The 16,487-nt window shown below is 44.0% G+C and overlaps 1 protein-coding gene across 1 annotated transcript in view; it reads left to right on the top strand.

The window, feature by feature from the left end:
* CALCR (calcitonin receptor) overlaps positions 1–16,487 on the top strand; it is a 192,722-nt gene that overhangs the window by 113,939 nt on the left and 62,296 nt on the right. Inside the window, exons 4-5 of the mRNA XM_066628742.1 lie at positions 2,854–3,007; positions 7,004–7,114. Coding sequence (XP_066484839.1) covers positions 2,854–3,007; positions 7,004–7,114 — 265 coding nt within the window. The remainder of the gene's footprint in view (positions 1–2,853; positions 3,008–7,003; positions 7,115–16,487) is intronic.

The following is a 16,487-nucleotide window of genomic DNA, read 5'->3' as shown; positions in this document are numbered from 1 at the left end:
TCCAAGCTGCTCGGATCTGCGCCACCGCTTTAGGTGGCGTGGATCCGAGTAGACCCATTGGGGCTGCTGCTGCTTTACCAGGGGTAAGGGAAAGCGATTCCCCTTGCTCTGGGTTGAGCCACTTTCAGCCCCAACCCTGCCTTAGATGAGGGGCAGGTTAGGATTGGGATGTCCACATATGTTAATGGCAAGTGTGAGGCAAACAAGGATTGCTGCAGAAGGTGCTGGGAAGTGGCAGGAGGCTGCAGCAGGGTACGTGAAAAACATTTTGAATACATTTTCAAATTGTGGATGGTTACGTCTGTGGATGTGGAGCCCACCATTATGGCAGGCCCACGGTAGTGATGTATTATGTGAAGGTTGCCTAATTCTTTTCAACCAATGAAAAGCACAAGAAGTCCTTATCTGTATTTTCTAATTCCCCAATCAAAACAACTCACTCAGGATTATATCTAAGCATAGAACAATTGTCCCTTTGCTGTTCTGTTTTTCTGGTGGCGCTGCCTCTCTTTCTTCCCTGACAAAGGCAAACGGTTTCCAGTCATCTCCTCTTGTGTCCCTTGAAGTCCCTGAATGGTGCTGTCATAGCAACCCCTGGGGGCAGGGGGATAAGAGTAGGCCCTCGGTTTGGATGTAATTGTCGTAAGAGGCGACTAAACAGCCACTGGGTAGGTGGGACTCCTTAGCCTGGGAAGGCAGCTTATCTGAGAGAAGGAAAACTCTGATCCCAAACCTCCACTGCCTTGTGGCTACATCCAGTTATGGAAAAGGCTTCAGGAGTCAACCTCGAGGCAAAATCCAGCGCCGGAGTCCCTGAGGCAGTTCATGGCTGAACACAGTCACGTTCTGGCAACTCCTGTGATGCCACTGGAACCAACTGTATTGGCTTCTGCCTTTCCATTGGACCATTTCAGTGACGTGGAGAGGGGGGATTTGCTACATGGGTAACAGTCTATCCTCCATATCTACTTTACCCAGGCTTCACGCACTGGAGAGGACACTCTGTTCCAGAACCACCATTCAGAGTGCGATACCATAGTCTTCCAAGACTGAAGGTTGCCAACAATATAGCAATTTGTGCTAGCAATCTCTCTCCTCTTCCCTTTGATCGCTTAGATCGCTCGGAAAAAATCCTTAAGAATTTGCTTCCTACACTAGAAACAACTTGAGCAGAATTGCTGCTACATTTCAGCATACAAAGAGCATTCAGCATTCTTCAATTCTAGCCTTTTTAGCTGCAGATAAATTGGGAAAATCCTCACACCTGCCACCCTTTGGCTGATTCCATAGTATACTTTGTAGAAATCCCTGAGGGTTTGCAGTTGTGTTGTACTGCTGCTTGAACTTTTTGTTTATATAATCCTGACCTGGTGGACTACATCTGGTCCACTCTGACTCTACCAGCTGCCTCCTATCCATCTCTACACACACACACACACACACACACACCCCTTTCTTTGTTCCTGATGGCTATTCCCACTGCACGTATACTTGCATAGCACAACAAGAACAAAGGGTGCTTATGTTACACCTGGGAAGTCTTCGGCTGGTGCACTAGAAAAATGAGGGCCCATCAAAGGAAGGACTCCCCTCCTTACAATTATAGAAAACAATTGCTCTTTGAAGTACAGCACACTGTACAGCTCCATTACATGAACAGAAATAAAAGCTCAATTATCATAGTAGGCTGCCATTCACAAAATCCCATAGCAGAAACCCATTTAGTGTGTGACATGCTTGTGTTCGCTGGCATGTAGAAGTCACTTTTGACACCGTATGGTTCGGAGACTATGGCAGCAATTTTCAACCTAACAACGATGGTGTTAACATTGTCAAGGCACACCATCAAATTTTTGAAAATTGATAAGGCACACTGTATTGTCGGCCAGGGGCTCACATCCCCCAATGGCCCAACAAATATTTGACCCTCCCTCCCATGGCACACTTGCAGACCATTCACCACACTCTAATGTGCCATAGCACAGTGGTTTAAAATTGCTGGACTATGGAAATGAACATTTAGAACAGGGGTGAGCAAACTTTCAACTTTAGGGATCATGTACCTTTAACAATTGCATAGAAGGGGGAATTTTAGCAGGTGCAGCTTGTCAGCTCACAGATGACAAGCAGTACCTGCTGAAACTTTCTCTCCTTCATAATGGTTAAAGGTTCAAAATCCATGAAGTTGAAAGTTTGCCCACCCCTGATTTAGATCATTCATTCATTGTTCCTAAGAGAACATCTAAAGATGGTAATAATGAAGCACACGGTCTGTGATATGGTGAATCCCCATTCTTCAGACCTGCTGGTTCACAATATCATGTTGTCCTTTTTCATCTAAATTGCATCTCAAGAGAACTTATTAAAAAATCTCTGTTCACAGACTTGCTCACAGCATGGGTTTGTGGTGGTAGCATAGAGTCCATGCTGTGCATTACTGCCACTCAATTTCCATTCCTTAAAATAGGGATTGCACAGGGTTCCCATACAAGTCTGGCTGGAAGGAATGGATATTACAGCAACAGCACTTCATGGTTTGCTTCTAAAAAGTGATACAGAGGCAGCTCTCGTCGGTAATCAAAGCAGGTAGCCCTTTGCAAAAGTTGTATTTAATTCTGTATTCTCTGTTTTGACTGCTCTTTTTCTTTTTTTAGAAAAATAAAAAGCTATTAGGGAGAGAAAGCATTGTAAATTTTTGCTAGTAAAATGCAAAATCTCCATGGCAACAGTAAGCATTTGTGCAGATAAAAAGGTCTTTGAAATAAGAATGATGGACATCTCTGGCTCTCGGGTTTTGTATGATGTTCTCCTGGTTTTACTCACATATATTAATAGATTTTCCTCTTTGCACAGAGAATGGCTCCAAGTCTCTCTTCTACAGTAAGTTATACTGACCCCACATTAGAGCCTATAGCAACTGAACACTCTGCAGAAGACCAGAAGATAATAGATTCACAGTTCAAATGCTACGAGAGGATGAACAGAGAGCCTCCTTACCAGAAAAAAGGTAAAACAAGAAAGTCACTTTTAAATTACTTCGGTGCCTTTCTGAAATGCTGTAAAGGACCAAAAAAAAAAATAATAATGGTTTTAAGAACAAATAGATTAAAGATGTCTGGTGATAAATTTAAGATACAAAGAAGTTCCTAAGCACTGAAAAAGGAAAATTTTGCAATAGTTTCCCTACAAGAAGCCTCAACATCTTGTTCGCATTTGAAGCCAAGTTGGATGCATTCCTTGAGGCAAAATGGGTTGTGGGTTCATCTGCCAGAATGTTGCCGTGAGCTGTGAGACAGACCCAGTGGGGAAGTGCTGCAGCACCAGGAACAGAGATTAGCCTTCAAAATCCTGCACCACACACACACACACACAACACAGTGAGGTGGAAGTGAGGCTATCGAGCCCTGCGGTGATACAGAACCTCATTTCTGCCTCATTTGGTGGTGTCGCTGGAGGGGGGATGGATTACCCAGTCTGGCAGGGAGTGGACAAGCTGCCCCTCCCTTCGGAGCCATTCCCGGCAGGAGCCATATAGCCGTATATACGGAGCTGTATAGCTCCATTTTGCTCCCCCCGCCGGGAATGGCTCTGAAGGGAGGGGCCGCTTGCCCACTCCCTGCCAGACTGCATGCTCCGCCCCCTCCAGCTACACCACCAACCTCAGTGTGCTGCATGTGCTATTGAGGCACCTGTGTGTGTGTTTGTGGTGCAGGAATTCCATGTGCATGGAGAGATAGACAGTGCCTTTTCCCCTGACGTTATCATGTTTTCTGTTCATATCAGGAAATGTTGTGAGATGTCAGCGAAGTTGTGAGATGGGGACACATTCAGAAACAGCCAAAGGCTAGTAAAATAAACAACAGAAACACTTAATAATGGATAAGATATAATCTCAAACCAGAACTACTTCAAAGCTTATGTATTAGGTTACCTTTTTGGAGTGAGCATTTCCCTTCTGTTTGAACTGGGCAAAAGCCCTGTATGAACATTCACCTAATCTTAGGTTCATTTCAAGATTAAAATTATTGTTATGCCTCTTGTGCCTTGCACTAGCTGAGCAGAGTTCTTCCTGTGATATTTTGTCTATGATTTATTGACCATGTTACCTGCAGTGTGCTGATTAGTAGTGTGTAATCTGATGATAAATTGTTTAGTCTATGAATTATGAATATTATTTCTGGTGTTGTATCTTTAAAAAAAAATTCAAAAGAAAGCATGAACACAAGAAGTAAAAAAACTGTTATCCCCCGCGTGTAGTCTGAAGTTGTACAGCATTCTACCACCCCAGTTTACCATCTCAGGACTCAATCTTGCCCAACTTTCCAGCACCTATGCGGCCCCAAAGTAAGGAAACAAATGCTCCCTTGCCTTGAGGAGGCCTCTGTGACTGCCCCCACATCATAGGGTCTGACTTATGCCCCATTGCATAGGTACATAGGCACTTGGAAAGTTGGATAGGACTGGGTCCTCATTCTCCTGCATGTGTAGGCCTTTGTGGTAATCCTCTGCAAGTGATTACTACAAAGTCTACACATGCAGGAGAATGAGGACCCAGTCCTATCCAAGTTTCACCACTTGCAAAGGTGACGGGGAAGTAGGCAAACTTCCTGCCTTCAGCCCCAGAGCTCAAGAGAAGGGTGGGATGTCTAGATGATAACTACCCATTCTTTCTCTTGTAGTCCATGGCTCACCAGGCAATGCAAATAGGCACAACTTTTAGAGACAGCAGGCAATACAGGGCTTCCCTGGGCCTCAGAATGCCTTATAAAGACATAAAAACATCACTTCCGCTTTCCCCAAGAAACCAGAAGTTGCTTTTTTTTGCCCCAGTTGGGCATTCTGAGGGTCAGGGAAGCCACATGTAGCCTCTCTGGCCCTCAGAACATCTTCAGACATGACTGGAGCACAGCTCCAATTGTGTTCAGAGGGTTCAGGTGGGCCCTCCCCCACAGTTTCAAAACCCACGAATGAAGAAATCCACAGGTACCAAACCCTCAGATAAAGTGTGCCCACTTGTACTATTTTTCAGACCATGTGTGATTTTTCCTCAGAAGCCCTTATAACCTGCTCACATAAGATAAAAGTATGTCCACACCCTGTGCTTTTATATACACGGAGTTGTGGTTATGCACTGAATGTAGCCTTAATGTCCATTATATGCCATTGTATTGAACAGGCCATTGAATTATGCTGTTATTTTCATTCCTCTCCTCCCATCCACCTCAGACTAAAATCTCTGTGAATTTCCTACAAAGATCTGAAATTGCACCCTGTCATAAAGAGGAGTACATCACACAATGAAACTCTCTCTCTCTCTCTCTCTCTCTCTCTCTCTCTCTCTCTCTCTCTCTCTCTCTCTGGTATTGTATTCTATTGTATTATACATGCAATCTCCTCAGCAGAGATGTAACAGGGAATGAATTTTGTGTAACTGAAAGTGACCATTTAGCTTAGTACATGCTAGTCAAAGGCAAAACACCACAGTCCAGACTGTACAACAGAGAACTGAACTAAAGCGACCTCGCTTGAGTAAAAAAAAGTGATTATCTGAATGAGGCAACCAATAACTAGGAATAACAAATAAAAATAAGCAGAGTTAAAATCCATATCAAAGATAACAATGTGTAGAAATAAAATTGGTTAATTTTTCATAAAATAGGAATGGGGGGTGGGAATGTTTGTATTTCCTGTGGAGTGAAAAAAGCTTTGTATTCTGTACTGAAAAAACAATTTTTGTTCATTTGTTATATGAGAAATGTATTCAGAATAGAAAAAACCTTCCTATGTCACCAACCCTGCTGTCTTTTGAAAATGTGATGTAGTTGCACTTCTCATTCTCCTGCTAACATTTTCAATTGATTCCATGAACAAATCTTCCAGCTTATACACAAATACATCTCACCTAGGGAGGAAAAATGCACTTGAGAAGGAAAGTCTAAAAAAAGAACCGCAAGTGAAAAAATTACACAGGCCAACACACATTTTGCTTCCTTAAACGTTACACCAATTCCTGGGTATATTTGAGGTGCTGATTCCAAAAATGGCATCCGTTTTGCCCTATCACATCTAGTTTTGGAGATATAGTGTAGCCTCTTTAGTGAATGGTTCAAGCAGCTTCCTCATGAGGAAGCCTACACCATGGCTTCCTCATGAGGAAGCTGCTTGAACCATTCACTAATGAGGCTATACTATATCTCCAAAACCAGATGCGATAGGGCAAAACGGATGCCATTTTTGGAATTGGCACCCCAAATTCATATCAAACCACCATAAAGTTTGGGAGAAAAACTTTTCTGACCCTCAATTTTGTAGGCCTGTGTTATCTTGGAACGTTTGGTGTTTTCAATGTTGAGATAAGCAATCTTCTCAATTTAAAACTGCCAGCACCAAGTTCTAGTAGTAGCACTAAGAGCACAATCCTATGCATGTCTACTCAGAAGTAAGTCCCATTACAGTCAATGGGGCTTACTCCGAGGTAAATGTGTCTAGGATTTTAACCTAACTTTCAGCAATAACTTTCAGTGGATTTTGTCATCTCTTACAGCCCAATCCTATCCTTCCCTCCTCCACCACCCACTGTGCACCCGTGCCAAGAACAGGTGCACTATATTCAGCAGGGAATAGATTGGGAAGCTTTGGAGGCAAAAGGGTATTTAAATCCCCTTTGCCCTTTATAATGTTAAAATGTTACAGCCCAGTCCTGAGCTTCCTGGAGTACGGGGCTGCTGAAGCACTGAAAGTGGATGCCTTGGCATCCAACGCGCAACCAGGCAGCCACCGGTGGCTCCTCAGGAGAAGGGGACATTTATCCCCTTCCCCTGGGTAAGGAAAGTAGCCCCACAATGGGGTTGCTTGATTCTGTGGCAACCCTTGTGCTGGCGCAGAATCAAAAAGCTCCTTGTCAGGCCACGGTCCCCTGATCATAGAGGGATCATTGGAGCAGGGTAAAGTAATACGTGGGACTTTTCTAAACAATAAAGCTTTATTCTTTCTGAATTTCTAGGACTATTCTGTAATCGGACATGGGACGGATGGCTATGTTGGGATGACACCCCTGCTGGAAAACTGGCTGACCAAAATTGCCCGGATTATTTTCCAGACTTTGATCCAACTGGTAGAGTCCTTTTCTATCTTTGGCAAATGTGTTTGGGGTTTGGAAATGAAGGGGCAATTCTTATCATAAGTTTAAAAATAAAGGGAGTGTTGTACATTTTGAAGGTTAAGCATATTAAATAAAATGGTTTTATTTATTGCATTTATGAATGGCTGCGCTACCAACTAGCAAAGCATTTCACACTGTAGCATCTTCCTGGCATTTGACTTATCCATGCACTCCCTAGAGCCAACTTAATGAAAGTAGCATTGTTTGTTTTTAATCCCTGCCTGCATTTATAATCATTCCATTTTTAGGGGTAGTGAATGGAATAGCAGCTGCTCAAAGCTGGTTCATCTCTGTAAAACAAATATTGTTATTCCCAGGGTCTCACTCCTATATTTTATGGTCCAAGACAGCTTTACAAAGTTCCTGGAAGAACAGAAGCAAAAATAACCGTTTATTGAGCCACAGAGGCTTGGTGCCCGTGAATTATTCATAGAAATACATGTAGCCAAACCAACAGCTTGTGGCTTTCAGAAAGGTCATCAAAAGTTTGAGGGTGTGTGTGAAAAGAAAGAGTAACCAGAGAAAGGGCCTGATCTTCTGTAGCGTTGTCCAAGGTGGGCGGGGGGGGGCCTTGTGGAATAGGCTTTGTTTTTTACTAGCACTCAGAATTCTGCCAACCAGAGCCACATATAAAATGGTGATTCAGGAGATGGAGCCAATTATCTACTGAACATCATGAGCCATTCATTGGGATACAGTCAGGATCAGCTGGTGATTGAGCTTCAGGCCTGAGGATGAGATCTCCCTTGATGAGGATTATGCACACCAAGAGGTCCCTGATGGAATGTTGATCACCTGTCGAGCTGCAATGAGAGAAGCAGGAGATTGTTTTGACTTAGGAAAGCCTCAGCATGGGAGTTGAAAGGCTGAGGACTGAGAAAATGAGAGCAAAGGAATCCAAGAAGACCAGAACTGCACATGTTGATTGTTTCTAACCAGCAAACTTTTTTTTATCTCAGACCTCTGGTGAAAACAGAATTCAAACTAATCTTTTATAGCAGTTATTCTCAGACTTTTAGCACCAGGATCCACTTTTTAAAACGAGAATCTGTCAGGACCCACCAGAAGTGACGTCATAACCGGAAGTGACATCATCAAGCAGAAAAATTTTTAACAATCCTGGGCTGCAATCCTACCCACACACACTCAGGCGTAAGTTCCATTTACTATCATTGTTAAAACCATATACATAGTAGCCTGTTACAGTACAGATGTGTAACATTCTCCCAAATGCAATCACATACCATGGTAGCATCAAGTCTGATATATTAAAAATAAAATATTGTAATGAATGGGGACCCACCTGCAATTTGCTCGCAATCCCCCTAGTGGGTCCTGACCCACAGTTTGAGAAACACTGTTGTATAGTGTCGCTCTTCCACAGGGTGGGAACAGACAGACCACCCCAATTTAAACCTACCAAATCAATTACCAATCATATACTTGCACCCCATATAATCTACTTTTGTCTACACTCTTCCCAGTGCAAATCAGGGCCATCAAGCTGTTTCTGCCACTCCTATTGAATCATCTGGGGGATGATAAGCCCAATCCATACCAAAAAGGGCAGATAGTGGCAAATTCAAGGGCCTCCAGTCTTCAACATGCACCAGTGATGGCATTGCTGAGTACACTTCTAGAGGCTCTAGATCTTTCTGCTATGGATCGTTTTGTAGCTCCATTTCGGACATCAGTTGCCACCAGAATCTGGCCTGGGAGCCTGAAGAGCTGGCATTCACCAGCAATGTCCAACAGGGTGACATTCTTTGACATTTATTATCACACAATGCCTTCTCCCACTGCAACTAGTGCAGAATGCGGCGGCCCGTGTGGTTACTGGAGGTAGGCGGTTCGACTCTGTCAGTCTGCTTCTCCAGCAGTTGCATTGGCTGCCCATTCGTTTCCGGGCCCAATTCAAGGTGCTGGTTTTGACCTTTAAAGCCCTATACTGCTCTGGGCCAGGGTATCTTAGAGATCGCCTACTCCCGTACAATCCGGCTCGTCCTCTTAGATCAGAGAAGGCCTTTTTACAAGTGCGCCGCCTAGGGAGATACATGGGGCAGCAGCAAGAAATAGGGCCTTCTCAGTAGTGGCACCAACGCTATGGAACTCCCTTCCCCTTGACTTAAGAATGGCTCCCTCTCTTGAGACCTTTCGGCGAGGCCTGAAGACCCTTCTGTTTAAACAGGCCTTCTGAGTTCTCGGCCTTTTTAACATCTTTTTAACATCTTTTAATATTTTGTACAGGCCTGATTCTTTTATGACTTGCTGCTGCTCTATGCTCTTTTTACCTATTTTTATTCGGACTGCTATTTTTTTATGATATGTGTTAATATGTTTTTATTTGTTTTAAATTATGTTTTTAATCTGTTGTAAGCCGCCTTGAGTCCCTTCGGGGAGAAAGGCGGGGTAAAAATAAAGTAGTAGTAGTAGTAGTAGTAGTAGTAGTAGTAGTAGTAGTAGTAGTAGTAGTAGTTGTTGTTGTTGTTGTTGTTGTTGTTGTTGTTGTTGTTGTTGTTGTTGTTGTTGTTATTATTATTATTATTATTATTATTATTATTATTATTATTATTATTAATCTCTTGCCCCACTTCTGCTACTAGAGAAAACTAGAACTGACAGACAGCAAAATATACTCATACCGTTTTATTTTTGTTTCTTTGGGTGTGTTTTTTTTAAGTTTTGTAATGTCAAGATTTGTAGTGTCAGGATTTTTCTTGTACTTACTTTAATAATTCTTCATAAATTTACACTTCTTTAAATTCCAAACTCTGCAGAGAAGAATCAAAGGTTTTCCCCCCTGCTGCTTTTAGTAATTAAAGCATTTATGGTTGACTTTTACCATCTTCCTTAGTCATCACTTTTGCTCTCTTTCCTCTTCCTCTGCTCCTTCTCTGTTTGGCATTACTCCCTTGCTTTACTGACCTACTCATTAACTTTTGTTTCGACTAGAGAAGCTTCTCTGCAGGTCAATTTATCAGGTTTTACAGGCACACATCACAGTTGCTGGGCAAGTCAGCAGGTATCTAGAAATGGACTTCACAGATTACTGTTCACTGGGAGATTTAATCTAAAGTGAGTGAATCAGGAAAATCTTACGGGAACCACAAACTAGCAATTGCTAATGGAGGTGATTGCCACTTGAGGGTGGCTGTAAGAGCAGGTTTTTCTGTACAAAAGAAATGTGTGAGGTATTGATGAGCCAATAATATGTCTTCAGCTCTGATTTGTTCCTGTTAAATGCAAACCATATGGATTCGGGGATGGGTGTCTCCATGGTTTCCTATTTTTCTGAACTAAAAATATTATCAGGCTTTTTCCACTCTAGGCACAGCTTGCAGAAGTAACATATTAAATTAGTGAAATCTTTGGGCACTTCTGCACAGATAATCAGTCCAAGTCTGCACTAATGCAGATTTTGTACATGTATGAGACAGTGGTTACTGGGTTGGTGGATGTGAGCGATCGCCAGTCTAAATTAATGTGATATAGTCCACCACAGCTATCTATCACACTACACCTAATATATTTACACAATTTGTTTCATTTTTACAAAACATATATGGCAAACAAGATTGGATCAGACCATACAGTTAAGCCAGAATTGTATCCATAATTGCCCACTTATTAGATAATAGTCAATAAAGTCAATGAAGGGGTGAACTAGAATGTCTAGCAGTGTTTATCAAACTGTGGGTCGGGACCCACTAGGTGGGTTGTGAGCCAATTTCAGGTGGGTCACCATTCATTTCAATATTTGATTTTTAATATATTAGACCTGATGCTACCATGGTATGTGTCTGCATTTGGGGAAATGTTACAGACCTCTACTTTTAACAAGCTACTATGTATATTTTTTTAATAATGATACTAAATGAGACTTACTCCTGGGTAAGTGTGGGTAGGATTGCAGCCTAAGAGTCCAATCCTGTGGTCCATGCCGCGCCTCCGTGGCGCGGACCACAGTTGCATATGTGCCGTAAGGCACGTTTGCAAGGCTTACCACGGGCTCCTGCTGGAGCTGGCTCAGCTCCAGCCGGCGCTGAGCCGGAGCGCAGCGGGCACCTGCATTCCGTGGCTCGGCGGTGTCTGTGACCGCCGGGCCGCAGAATGGGAAATGGGGCCGTGTTTGGGGGAATGAGGGAGGAGTTACGGGGAGAGGAGAGGCGTGGCTGGGGGCATGGGGGAGATGCGTCGGGGAGTGGGGGAGAGGTGAATCCACAGAGCCGAGCTCCACAGTATCCAGGGCGCTTGGGCAGGGCTGCGTGCAGTACACGAGCGCCTTCACTTTAGCAGCGACCAAACAGTTGCCGCTAAAGTGAGTAAACCCATTGTGGGACTGCTTCCCTTTCTTGGGGGAAGGGAAGAAGAGGAGCCTCCTGTGGTAGCGCGGGAGGCTCTGGATCCGGCAGGAGCCCTTTGTGGAGCTGCCAGGTCCCGCAGCTCCAGGCAGCTCAGGATTGGGCTGTAAGATTGTTAAAAATTGTGCTGCTTGATGATGTCACTTCTGGTGGTTCCTGACAGTTTCTCATCCTAAAAAGTGGGTTCTGGTGCTAAGTGTGCGAGAACCACTGGTCTAGGGTGATGAGAGTGGTTTTCCTTGAAGGCTCAGCCTCAGAACATAAGAGGCAGCAGTGCTTCCTGCCCATCAGCAGATCTCTCCAGACCCACTGGAAAAGGTAAGGCAGTGGGGGGGGGGCAAGAAGCGGGCAAAATGGGGTGGGTAGGGCCAAGAGGGGGGAGGAGTGGAGGAGGCTGCAGGAGGAGCTGGATCAGGTAGCAAAGGTATGCACCATTTTTGCAGACGTTGCGAAAATCCACCCTTTTTTCAGCCTCCCCCCCTTTCTCGCCTCAAACACTTGCAGCAACTGAAGAGCAGGCCCTGATCCAAGGAGACCCATTGAGGATTACAGAGGGGTAGGGAATTTAAATGCCCTTTCCCCTCTGAAGCTTCCTGACCCACCCACCACTGGATACAGCATGTGCCTTTTTGATGCAGCTGCGGGAGGAGGATAGGACTGGCTGTTTGCATCAGTGCAACAACAACAACAACAACAACAGTATTTATATACCGCTTTTCAACAAAAAGTTCACAAAGCGGTTTACAGAGAAAATCAAATATCTAATGGCTCCCTGTCCCAAAAGGGCTCACAGTCTAAAAAGATGCAAAGGAATACCAGCAGACAGCCACTAGAACAGACAGTGCTGGGGTGAGGTGGGCCAGTTACTCTCCCCCTGCTAAATAAAAGAGGAGCACCCACTTGAAAAAGTGCCTCTTACCCAGTTAGCAGTGCAGCACTATTGAGCATTCAAAGTCACATCTATTATCTTGTAGTGACCTTTTCAACAACCCTGTATTTTTACCCCTGTATAACTGGTGGACTGAGGCTGAGAGGGAGCAGTTTGCCTGGTGAGTTCATGGCAGAGATGAGATTCAGACTAGGAACAGTCTGCTTCACTGTTCCATGAATGCCTAGTCTGCACCACAGAAGGCTTCAGAGGGCCTCCTGGGAGCGACTGAAAGCCATTTCCAATTTGCATCAGCAGCTTCTGTTGTGTCTGGGAGTTGTTCTGAGGTGTTACCTCGGAACGCCTCCCGGACACAACCAGAAGTTGCTGTTACATCTGGGAAACCTTATGAGGAGGCTGGGAGGCTGGCGTGACATCTAGAGGGCTGGTTGCAGTCTTCAGGTGAATAATGGTAGTGCCAGGCTGGTTCCCCAATGGATTCCAGTATCTATGAATTCTGTATCCATGGAGGATCCTGGATTGTAATTACTAGAGCAAAGATTACCCCCCCCCCCCCCAGGACTAAACTGTACTGGCCAGTGAAGGAGACAAATGAATGTTGTTAATGGATATTAATGGAAGGACTTTAGGTAAATTTTGGATACATTGTGTTCTACAGCCTAGTCACCTTTAATCTCTGTTTAATATTTCAAATGCTTTCCAGCTTTAGATAGTATCTGGCAGCAGATGTCATGGAGAAGTTAGTAGGGAAGCAGTCTAAGATGATCTACAAGTTAACCTGATGGACAGCTAAGATAATGTGTTCTTTTCTTTTCCTGTGTTGCCTGTGCACGTACCACATTTCAACATCAGATCCCCAGAGCTCTTGCTCTGAAACATCATTATTCCGAAAGAGTTTTCCTTTGGACTGCTTGGAGTGTGCTTATTCCAAGCGTTTCTATATAAAGTGTGTGCCTGGTCATAGAATGAAAACATGTTCCCTGAGTCATTGGCTTGTCAGTATCTTCACTTGCTTAATTTGTTAAGGTGGAAGTAACCCACAGCCAGGAACTGTGCTTGAGAAACAAACATTTTTTTTTAAAGAAAATTAAAACATTCAAAAATATTCTATGCTTAAATAATATAAAAAATGACACATGAACTGACACATTGGTTGATGTAATTAAATGCTAGCTATTCTAATGGTCCAATTCCTGGCATCCCATTTAATGCAGCAGGATACTGTATGGGGGAATAGGATCTTGGCATGTGTGGCTGCCACCATGATCTAGCTGCTAACCACCCCAGAACCTCCCCTGCCTGGCCTGTTCCCTACCCCGATGCACCAACAATCCTCCCCTGAACTGTGCCTGTTAGACTTACCTGTGATGACGGAATGAAAGAGGTGTCGCTTGTGTGTGGCCTCCAGCCATTTGCCCTGGTAGCTGTGACCTGCCCACTGTCAATCTGGGATTTGTGCTGATGGATCACAAGAGCCATCAGCTTAAGTCCCAGATAGGACTGGGTCATTAGTGGAAGACTTCTCACTGCGTATTGAGGGTTGTGTTACACAGTACAAGAAGCATGGTGAATAAGGCCGATACAGGCTGAAACATATCAATTTTAGTGGATCCAGAAATGGCATGAACAGATCCTCTGCCTGATGCCATCCCTGATGACTCTGACATGCTCCACCAACACATGTGCACATGAACCCAGTGATGGCACTTGCTGGATCATATCCTCCCATTTGGTAGGCTCCCCACTTCCTACCTCTCCAGATTTGGCCACCATAACGGCTGGCACATGCCCAAAGAGACCCATTGCAGAGCAGGAGGCTGGGCTTGTGGGGGCATAAAGATTTAAATCCCCTTTCCCCTCCAAAGCCTCCCAATGCACCCCCCCTCTTTTGCTGAGTATAGTGCACACCTTTTTGGTATGGCTGCACCAGCAGGAAGGGGAAAAGATGGGATTGGACCCCAAGGAAATCAAACACCAAGCTTTTTTTTTAAAAAACTATCTGTATTAGAATGTTATGCTGTGCTTGTTACTATGGTTATTTTTAAAGTTAGAATATCCTAGATTCCTTTCTGCAGAAATAATTCTTAACATGAATTCAGAAGATTTTATTTGCTAGCATATGTGGAGTAAAAAATTCTCCCCCACCCTTTCTTACTTTCTGTCACACATATTTGCCTTGAACTGCAATTATAGCCAACAGTACAACTAGACTCAAAAATAACAAGGGATTTTGAAATGGATGGATAGGAATCTCAGTGGATATTAACCAAAGCTAGCAATTCATAAAATCAGGCTGGAAGGTGCTGATGTTCTTTTCAGGACACAACGAATACTGCACTTGGATCCAGATAATTTCCAGTGCCGCAATCATTGGCAGTGTGCTGCTTGTGATGGCTCTCCAGTTGAACACATGAAGCAGCCATATGCAGGATCAAATCTTAGGTCCAATCAGTTCAGTACTTTTTACATTGGACTGGCAGCAGCACTATCAGACTCAAGCTTTGCCAACCCTGTCTGGCTCCAGCAAGGATTGAATCTAGGACCTTCTGTATGCCTACCAGACATTCTCCAACAGAACCCATTTTTCCCAGTGCTGGTTTTGATCTATAAAGCCCTATACGGTTTGGAACCAGTAGCTGAAGATGTCTTCTGTCCCACGAACCTGTTCATCAATTGAGATCTTCCTCTGAAACCTTTCGTCAGGTGCTTCCACCTTTGGAGTCTAAGCTAGCCAGTGTTGGAGAGAAGACCTTCTGTGTAGTGGTGCCTTGATTTCTGAATGTCCTTCTCAGAGAATTTCAGCTAGAGTCAGCATTACTGTCCTTAGATGTCAGGTTAAGCTCACCTATCATAGAATCAAAGAAACATAGAGTTGGAAGGAAAATTAAAGGGGATCTAGTCCAACCTTCGAACCTGTAGCAGGAAATCGTCTTGGGGCATCTCCAGCAGGTGCTTGTTGAGCCTCTGCTTGAAGACCTCCAGTGAGGAAGAAGCCACCCAGTGGCGGCACTGGGGGGGCGCTGGGGGTGTGGGCCACACTGGGGGACGCGCACAGGGGGTGATGTGCACTGGGGGGTGACGCGCTAAAATCGAGGTGGTTGGGAGTAACCCCATCATATTATATATTGTTGGATGCAGAATTTTGAGCGGGATGCAATGCAAAAAAACCAGAGTGAAATATCTCATTTCTATCAAAAGTTATGGCCAAACAACTGGAGAACAAAAAATGCATGGATCCCTATGGAAAGTGAAAGTGAGCCGTGTTGTGCGTTTACTCATGAGTAGGCGAACTTGACTTAGTCTGTCAGAAAGGGCAGGCTGAGAGGAATCCAAAGACACCAGAATGGTCCTGGTCCAATGAATGCAACCTCCAAAAACACCAGAAAGGGAAGTCCCTCCCTCCAAGCAGATGAATGTATTGAGCCCTATGGAAAGTGAAACTAAGTCACATGATTGCATTTACTCACGAGTAAGCAAACGTGCCTTGGCTGGTGTGGAAGATCAGGTGAAGGAGACTGCAAGGCTACCAGAATGGTCCTGATACTATGCACCTGGAGCTAAACAAGTGATCCAGAAGGCAGCCACCCCCCCTAAAAAGGATCAAAACAGAGGCTTCAGCTGATAAGGTGAACCTTTTAGAGACTTGCAAAACCAGGTGGATTCTGAAGTGATCTGGTTTAAACAGAAGTTCTTAAATTGAACTGGGCACTTGGTAGGGCTGAAAACCTTACTGATTTTGGAGGCGGCTGTTATTGCAGGCAGACTATAGAAGAAATTCACTTGGTGGAACAGGGCTGGCTTCTGCTTATTTAATTATTTGTTTTACTTTCATTATTTATACTTATTTATTTTAATTTGCCTGATGATGTCACTTCCACCATGACAGATCTTGGACAGATTTTCATTCTAAAAAGTGGGGCCCAGTGCTAAAAGTTTGAGAACTGCTGCAATAAGGTGTTAGTAAGTTGACACCCAGGGGGGTGACACCACTAGTGATCAAAATCACTAAAATCACAGTTTGGAGGAATAATACCAGCATGTTATATATCAACCAATGCGTAATTTCATGCAGAAT

The sequence above is a fragment of the Tiliqua scincoides genome, chromosome 5, assembly GCF_035046505.1.
Source record: "Tiliqua scincoides isolate rTilSci1 chromosome 5, rTilSci1.hap2, whole genome shotgun sequence".
NCBI classification, from domain to species: domain Eukaryota; kingdom Metazoa; phylum Chordata; class Lepidosauria; order Squamata; family Scincidae; genus Tiliqua; species Tiliqua scincoides.
Note: the sequence above shows the minus strand (reverse complement) of the source record. Positions and strands in the feature narration are given on the sequence as shown.